The following is a 9,646-nucleotide window of genomic DNA, read 5'->3' on the forward strand; positions in this document are numbered from 1 at the left end:
TATTATTATTACCCTTATTATTATTATTATTATTATTATTATTATTCCAGTGTGTTACTGCTCTATACATTACATTATTATTCCAGTGTGTTACTGCTCTACATTCAATTATTACCCTTATTATTATTATTATTACCCTTATTATTTCAGTGTGTTACTGCTCTATAATTACATTATTATTAGGGTTGTCCGATATTGGCTTTTTTACCGATAACCGATATACCGATATTGTCCAACTCTTAATTACCGATACCGATATCAACCGATACCGATATATGCGGGGATTATTGTGTTTAGGGTAAGCTCAAATTTCATATCACACACACCATATACAGTAAGAACTCCTGTAACTTATTTGTAAAGCAAAAAAAAAAAAAAAACGATACCGATATTTTCCCGATATCAATTTTTATGCTAATATCGGCCGATAATATCGGGAGGCCGATAAAATCGGACATCCCTAATTATTATTATTATGATTATTATTACCCTTATTATTATTATTATTATTATTGGAATACAATACACATGGGGTGCCTTAAATATTATAAAATGCATTACAAAAGCGATATCAGCGTTGCATCATTTCGTTTAAAGTACTGAGAATTGGGAAATACTCCAGTAAAGTAAAAATACCTCAAAATTGTACTTAAGTACAGTACTTGAGTAAATGTACTTAGTTACTTTACACCAACGCCCTATAGAACCACAAACAGCAATTATTTGATCTGTTTTAATGTTTATGTCCGGTGGCAGTATAGCACTTGGAAACCATAATACATTATGGCAGTCATGGCGAAACTTTAACCTGGTGTTTGCACTTCTTTATTTACAGCCTGTACATCAACATAAATCTTCACACTTTAAATATAAAATTATTAACTCATGGCCACAGATGTTAAAATCATGTATGGCTTCTCAAAAGTACCTCTATCTTTTGTAATGTTCAATAAAAAGCCTTTTAATCCAATTGCTGGCCATTTTCTCCATATGTTTTCACCTGACCCTATGGGTTGAAAGGTGTACTGCACTCACGCAACATTACAACTCTCTGATAAAATGGCCACCAATCAGATTAAAATGCTTTTTATTAAACAATACGGAAGATACGGGTACTTTTAAGGGCCCGCACATAATTGTAACATCCGTGGCCATAGGGTCAGCACCTTTTTAAAACATTTGAACGTTTAGATAGATCATAAAACATTTGTTTTGTCAGATCTTTATTGACACTGACAGAGACATGAGTACGAACACGCGGAAGTAATCTGACGTGACGTCACGGGGTTGGAAAAGTTAAACAAATCTCTCGTTCTCAACAAACACTTATCGAAAAATGATCAACAAAATATGAAAATGCACAGAATATTTCCAGGTTTGTTTGGGTGGTGATGTGTGTTATGTTGCATTTAAACCACGTCTCTTAGCTCACGTTGTGTCAGTCCAATGTAGATAGATAGATAGATAGATAGATAGGTTTCATCATGACACTTCAACCTGATGTTTGCACTTTTTCCATTTACGGCCCGTACATCTACATAAACGTCTAGATTTCAACTATAAAGTGCTTACCCCATGGCCACGGACGTTAAAATGATGTACGATCCCTTAAAAATACCCGTATATTCCGTGTTGTTCAATAAAAAGCATTTTAATCCGATTGGCTGCCATTTTCGTATAGAGTTATAATGTGCAATACACCTCCCAACCGATAGGATCGCATAGTTGAAAGCTGATGAAAAGACGGAGAAAATGGCCGTCGATCGGATTAAAAGGCTTTTTATTGAACAATACTGAAGATATGGGTACTCAAGCTGGAACGTACACCATTTTAACATCCATGGCCTTTAGTTAAGCACTTCATATTTGAAATCTGATCGTTTATGACCTGGACGTTAGCGTTGTAAATGGAGCAATCCCCACCACACCATGTTGAACGTTCCTTTGCACATGCGCAAACCACATAGTCCCGTTTGGACTTTTTAGGGCGTTAGGGAGAAATAACCAGGACTATATTTATGCTAAATAGTAAAGAAAAGGCCTTGTGATGAATTGCTGTAGCAGTAAAATAGAAACATCAACAGAATGAAGTGGTATAAGTGAAATTAAACTTATTTGAAATTAAACAATGAATTGACTTCATGTGCTAATGCAATGGTTCTCAAACTTTTTCGTGCCAAGGACCCCCAAATAGACACTTATTAGACCGCGGACCCCCATTTGAAAAGATAAGCCAGGGACCCCCATAAGAGAAGATTTTTACGGCTCTCTAGCAGTGATTTCAACCATTTTAATTTCAAGGACCCCCAGTTTGACATGCATTAGGCTACGGACCCCCATTTAATGGCATGTAGGTCTCTGGGACCCACATTCATATTGTAAAATCAATGTTAATTTAACTCTGAGAGTGTACAAATGGAACCAAATGGACCTGTTAGGGTCCATTTGGTTACATTTGTACACTCTCAGAGTTACAGACCCATAAGGGTCCATTTGGTCCCTGTCCATCATTTAGCTGGGGACCCCCTGGAACCCCCTCAAGTACCCCTGGGGGTCCCCGGACCCCACTTTGAGAACCAATGTGCTAATGGTTATCAGCGGTAGGCCTGAAAGATGACGGTCATGGACATTCTTCAACCTGGTGTAATGAATTGCTCAATTTACAACTGTAACGTCTACACAAACGTTCAGATTTCAAATATGAAGTGCTTACCTAAATGCCCAGGATGTTATACATGCCGACGTTTCAGCATGAGTACCCATATCTTCCGTATTGTTGGATAAAAAGCATTTTAATCCGATCGTCGGCCATTTTTGCATAGAGTTATAATGTGCAATACACCTCCCAACCGATAGGATCGCATAGTTGAAAGCTGATGAAAAGACGGAGAAAATGGCCGTCAATCGGATTAAAAGGCTTTTTATTGAACAATACGGAAGATATGGGTACTCAAGCTGGAACGTACACAATTATAACATCCGTGGCCTTTAGTTAAGCACTTCATATTTGAAATCTGATCGTTTATGACCTGGACGTTAGCGTTGTAAATGGAGCAATCCACCACACCCACCACGCTATGTTGAACGTTCATTTGCGCATGCGCAAACGACATAGTCCCGTTTGGACTTTTTAGGGCGTTAGGGAGAAATAACCAGGACTGCAAAATCGGACTTTTAGGGGAACCAGGACCTTCATAATCGGACGTTTAGGGGCTACTGACGGTTCTTCATTAAGTGACTAGTTGGGAGTGAGAATGTGTTGGATATATGCGCGACACTGAGACAGGACACTAATGATTGACATTAAATAATTCTCTATTTCTCTGTATCTCTCTCTCTCTCTCTCTCTCTCTGAAACAAACGTTTCAAAAAGTCAACCACGGTGCAATTTAGATCAGAAGCAGTGTTGCCGGGTCCGCTTATTATGAGCGAGTTGCTTGTAAAAAATATTGGTGGTTGTAAAAAAGTGTAGTTGCTTATTTGGCTTGTTTCCTAATGCTGTTTTTATTTTATTTTAAATAGCTGTGACGCGTTGTGAGCTTGTATATCGGCTATTTTATTTGTATATAGGTTTAAAGTGCCCATGTGGTCTAGTCGCATTTGTTGGGTTTTCATAGACCTGGTTGCTTATTTCTCTTACAAAATCTGGCAATACTGTTCAGAAACTGAATTATCATAATATGGTCTTACACAGATATGTCCACTTTGTGTTTCCGTTGGTACAAAGCTGAACAGCCTGAATCGAAACGACTTAAATTCGTTGTAGAGTTTCTTGGCTAAATGATGTGTTTACAAAAATATCGTGTTCAGTTGCAAGACATAATTCAGTATTTTTCTCACATAATCAATGGCAAACACACACACACACACACACACACACACACACACACACACACACACACACACACACACACACACACACACACACACACACACACACACACACACACACATCTCTCTCTCTCTCTCTCTCTCTCTGTCTGCAAGCCATATTCCTCTCAAATAAACAGCCCCATCCTCGAGCAGGCTCGCTCACTCTCTCAATCTGTTTTATAATGTTTAACTTAATACAGGACTGAGGATGGACATGATCACCACAGATAGATGAGTTGAAATGACACAATAAAACATTTACGGCTCCCAAAAACTGTTTACAAAATAAAAAAAAACTAATATTTGTATCCGCTGTAATCTATGACCTTCATATGAATAGGATATAAATGAATTAATAATTTACTATTATTACACTTATTTGAGTTTAAGAGGGTTTTTTACATCTAAGAAAATACATATAAATTAAATATACTCCTGTTGACTCTGATGGTTTCCTGCTCACCAACAGTACCTCGATAAAGAATGATTAGAACAACACAATGAAAAAGACACCTCTATTTGCAGGTTTGAGGTTTAATCAATATATGACATTTATACTGATCAGCAGTGGTTCTCAAAGTGGGGTCCAGGCCAGGGACCCCCAGGGTTATTGGGGGGGTACCACAGGATCCCCAGCAAAATGTGTTAATCCACAATCATTTTAACTCCTTTATCCGTATTTTATACGTTGGCTATTCAAAAATAGCAGATATACAAGTTCACAGCGAGCTTGTACATCTGCTATTTTTGAACATTTTTGAAAAAGCTCTTGAAAGTGTTTGAACATTTTTGAATACTTTTGCATTTTGAACAGACATCTTCTCATCTGATGGTCCCTGGCACAAAACATTCTTCAGATGGGGGTCTGCGGCCAAATATATATACATTTGGGGGTCCTTGACATTTGAGAACCACTGAGCAAGACAGTAGTAGTGGGAATCATTTAGAGAAGAAGAGAATGGATTTAGGCTACTGTAAAATAAATGTGTTGAATTCAAATTGTCTATGCCAAAAAAATCACCAGTGGTTGACCCTGATTCATTGTTGGGTGGGTGACACATATAGATTGGCCAATAGCTTTACCATTCACAATTCAGTCAGTAAAGTAGTGCATATGGATGATAGCTCGTTGTCTTCTCATTGTCATTAAAAGTATCTAATTTCTTTGTCTGAACACACCAGAAAAATACAGGTGCCAACTGGAACCGAAACTGGTTCTTGAGTGATGCTAAAGAAAAAACATGTTTGGATCCTCTAAAAACCTTTCAGACTTTTAATAGTTTTATAAAGAACCCGTAACAGTTGAAGTATATTATACTCCATCGACCAGTGTCTCCCCTGGGAGACTATATATACTTGGTCCGCTCTGCTCCTTTTTCCCTCTAGTCTACACCAAATCTCTTTGTTGAAAATACAGCGGTTCGTGCTGTGAGATGGCTTGAGATTACAGATCAGCTATTTTCGGTGAATGTTTGCCTATTCAAACAATGTCCAAAGTTGGGATGCTGTTCATTGACACAAAAGGCTCATTAGAACCATATGAAGAACACAAAGAACATTCACTAAATAAAATAGTTCTTCAGTAGCCCCTAGGTGAAGGTTATTTTTGGAACCACACTTTATTTTACCATTATTTTTCTGTGTGTAAGAAACAGTAGTGTGTGTAATGATTCTTTTTTTAATTTAACTTGTTTTTAGCATATTTTCAGCACAATGATGGTTGCTCATGGGCCATTGCTTTGTCTATACGTGATCCAGTTGATTGATTGATTGATTGCATACTTTGTTAACACGGTATTAACAGTACAGGCACTACAGTCACAGGTGAATCATATAAGGTATATTCACAGTAATGTAATGGGCAGAGCTAGAGGTGGGACTTAACACAGGGATGCACAGTGAGTGGACTTTTTCACACTGGAAGGACATTAACTACGTTTAAGTTAACTGTAAGGGCTGGGGAATAAAATAGGGCTTAAGTGGTTAAACTGTTCTTCATTTTGCTTGGGACCCCCGGCCCTGGTGGTCTACATTGAGAACCAGAACTCTAAAGACTTCTAAAGACTAGACAGAGAGGACAATCTCACAGCTTTCTTTTTCTTTTACTTGGTGGAAACAGTTGTAAAAAAAATAAAAATAATAATCAACAATACTGGGTTCACAATACAATATTCTCGTGATTTATTTTTACAAAATGAGACTCCAGACAAATTACGAATGACTTTTTGACTCTATGACTTCAAATTATTTCTCACACAAAATGTAGAACATTAAGTATCTTAATATCCCCCCAGGCCAGGATGGCCGGGGGCGGGGATTATATTCTCAAATCCATCTATCCATCCGTCCATCCGTCTGTCTGTCTGTCTGTGAGCAGCTAATCTTAGGCACTGCTTGAACGATCGGTGTGGAGCTTTGCACGCAGCCTCCCCCATAGGCCAAGGTAGAACCTGCACCCAAACCTTTTTAGATCTGCCTCATGTGCTATAACAGAGTGCTTCACATTTTGGCCTATAAGTCTTGAACCGCAGGTCATACAATACAATTTATTTCCCCTGGATTGCTGAGGCTCATGACGCAACTTCCCATATAGGCCCGCCCATTTAGCGTTTTCTTCAAAACACACTTTTTTGAAGAAAAAAGATGACGCAAATCAGTACAACATGGGTTTCATGCACTTATACACATGAAGAATGCAACATTCAATCATACACAAATTGGAACAGCGTGCAAATAGTTGCACCATCTGTCGTTCAAACTCTATTACCCCCAAGCTTTCTCGTGTCCTGACGACTGCCCCCCACGACTGGTAGGCAACTAGGCCTGGCGATTACGTGCGCTCCGCACACACGGGGGAAATAGAGTTTGTATGACAGACGGTGCAACTGTTAGCATTTGTTGTGGACCCTATGGGCCAAAGGGATTGGATTTTGTGTTCATGATATATGGCATCCTTTGTAAGAAATTTCTTAAGGCAATTACAGTCAAATCGTTTGTAGTATCCTTGACCTACGGGGAGAGTGGGTGAAAAGTTTCTCATAGACAGTTACATCAATTATACATCTTCATGTGCCACAATCCGTCATTAAGATAGTGAACATTCTCGATTCCGATTCCCTTGTTGACTTTCTTGATGTTTTCTGCAGACATCTTCATCAGTCCAACACAGAGGGCATGCTGTTTGCCCTCCGCTGTGATGCCAACTACCGTGTCCACAGCGGCGGGCTGGAGTTTAGCTCCCAGGGACGTGAGTCCCGGGCACATGATGTTGGCTCCACTCAAGACAAATTTGATGGCACCTTTATCTACTTGCTGGTGTGGAAGTATGAATGGATATTTATGCAGCAGTCTGAGAGTTGGGCAGAATGGTCCTTCCCTCTGTCTGAAGAAAAGCAGCTCCCCGTTCGCTGTCAGGACTTCGATGTGTTCGTGGCATCTCACTATTTTGACGGGGTCCTTTTTGGGCATTATGTGGTTGAGCCATGCCTCAATGTTGGGAAACTGCTCCAACAGCTGGTTCTTGATTCCTTTGATAACTGACGACTTCAGCTGAATGCAGTTGGAAACGTTTTCCTTCTCGTCAAACTTCTTAAACATCCTCGGTCGTGTTCAACGCGTTCAATCGACTCCTCCGTAGCTTCATCGCACTTATTAAGTCACACTGACTCCGAAAATAATCCATATTTGGTTACAAGCATCTGCTATTTAAAGATGATGTTTGTCAGTGGGTGTGAGTGCCCAGATTACGCCCAAATATGGACATGTCTCATGTGACATTACTGACATCATAGACTATTGGCTGCGAGCTACCAGTAGACAGATACACACAGTGCTGATGTCATAATAATGATGCCGGTGTGTGACTGGGTGAATGTGACATTATAAAAGTGGTTTGGGGACTTTACACTGTAAATGCAGTCCATTTCCTCGACAGACAGACAGACAGACAGACAGGCAGGCAGGCAGGCAGGCAGGCAGGCAGGCAGGCAGGCAGGCAGGCAGGCAGGCAGGCAGGCAGGCAGGCAGACAGACAGACAGACAGACAGACAGACAGACAGACAGACAGACGGCTATCCTCTTCCAAAGCCACGCCGTAAAAATGTCATGCAGAGTCCTTACATTTCCTTCTATGATCTTTCCAAATAGGGATGGCTTCCATTGCCGTGGGATATGGATGTCTGCATCACAGTGACATCACGTCTACATCACAGCAAAATCGTATAAAGGGAACACTTTGTTGGCGAACGCAGCGCCATTAGCTCACGAGTAGCAGAAGACAGCTATCGATCTATCTGCTTAGGATAACCCTCTCAGCAGACGATAACTGACAACAGCGGAAGAACAATCATTGTTGTTGGAGCACACATCTGTAAACATCCACAGTCTAAACTGAATCCTGAGGATAGTATGCTGACTCTCAACAATCTGAAGTGATTGCTGCCACGACCTATTGCACCATATCTAAGCACCTTCTACCCTTCGAACGTTAGTATACAGCGACCACAAGCAAACTTATTGTCACATCACATGTTTACAGGTGCTAAAAAGAAGTGGGTGGAATTCTTTCTCGTACAAGCGCAAAAGCGTAATGTGAAAAACGTGTCAGAGCCAAGTTACGCAGCGTGATGGGTCCAATCAACAGCGTCAGCGGCAAAACAACAGAAAACCATGTAACTCGTTACACTCTTGAAGAAATCCGAGCCCACAGCGCGAGCGAGGACACGTGGCTCGTCATCCACGGTAAGGTGTACGACATCACAGACTTCCTCGAGGAGCATCCTGGGGGTAAGGAGGTTTTGCTGGAGCTGGCGGGCACGGATGCCACAGAAGGCTTTGAGGATGTCGGCCATTCCACCGATGCTCGAGAGATTCTGGAGCAGTACTACGTTGGGGAGGTGCTTCATACGGATGTCGGAAAGGACAAGCCGACACAAGGAGAGTCCAGTAGTAGTAGTAGCTCCTCTTGGACTGCATGGTTGATATATGCTATCGCTGCAGCTGCTGCGGCTCTCATGTATGGCTACTACGTGCGTTAGCGTTAGAACCAGCCACCACGTGGGGTTCGAGGACCCCACAGGGGTCCTTGGCAGGGTTCCACAGGGGTCCCCAGCTAAATGACTCATAGTTAGAAACCAAATGGACCCTTATCGGGACTGTAACTCTGAGAGTGTACAAATGGAACCAAATGGACCCTATACGAATGGAGAGTTCTCGGAGCCTCCTACAGCCAGTTTGGCGAAGCATCCAATTTCGTTGTTGAAATGCTGCTCTCACAGCAATGATGGTTTTGGTAAGGCGAGTTTAAAGGGGGCTTAATCACAGATGTCGAACCCAAATTAAGGACATATAATATAATTGTCTCCGCCAGGAGACTATGTTTTCGTTCTCGTCCTTCCGTGTGTCCACCAAGCTAACATTGGTCAAGCTTCACGTGACAGGTGACAATATGTTGAAAGGGTGTGCTTTGATTGGCTAGCGAGACGCATGATGAAATAGAGACCTATAAATAGGTGTGTCACTTCAAAAGATAATTTATATCTTTTGAAGTGAGGTAAGACAGGATTAATCAGGAACAGTACTGGCGGAGACCCGTGCTCCGTGGAGCACATTTTCTAGTTAACAATGTTTTTTGTTGTTTTTCTTTTCTTTTTTTGTTGGTCTTTTTGTTTTTTAATTTGGATTGTCTTATGAACAGTGGTGGAAAGTAAGTAAGTACATAAGTACAATTTTAAGGGATTCTTTTTTACTTTATTGGAGTATTTCCAAATTTCAA

The 9,646-nt window shown here is 40.8% G+C and overlaps 1 protein-coding gene across 1 annotated transcript; it reads right to left on the bottom strand.

The window, feature by feature from the left end:
- Positions 1–6,098: 6,098 nt before the first annotated feature.
- LOC311048258 (malignant T-cell-amplified sequence 1-like) lies at positions 6,099–7,470 on the bottom strand (the record flags this gene model as incomplete). The annotated part of the gene is made up of 1 exon (XM_084061408.1): positions 6,099–7,470. One exon carries the CDS (start codon positions 7,468–7,470, stop codon positions 6,925–6,927), a length of 546 nt encoding a protein of 181 aa, XP_083917534.1. The 3' UTR covers positions 6,099–6,924.
- Between the last annotated feature and the right edge of the window lie 2,176 nt (positions 7,471–9,646).

Source organism: Gymnoscopelus microlampas (genome assembly GCF_963454915.1).
Source record: "Gymnoscopelus microlampas genome assembly, chromosome: 7".
Classification (NCBI taxonomy): Eukaryota; Metazoa; Chordata; class Actinopteri; order Myctophiformes; family Myctophidae; genus Gymnoscopelus; species Gymnoscopelus microlampas.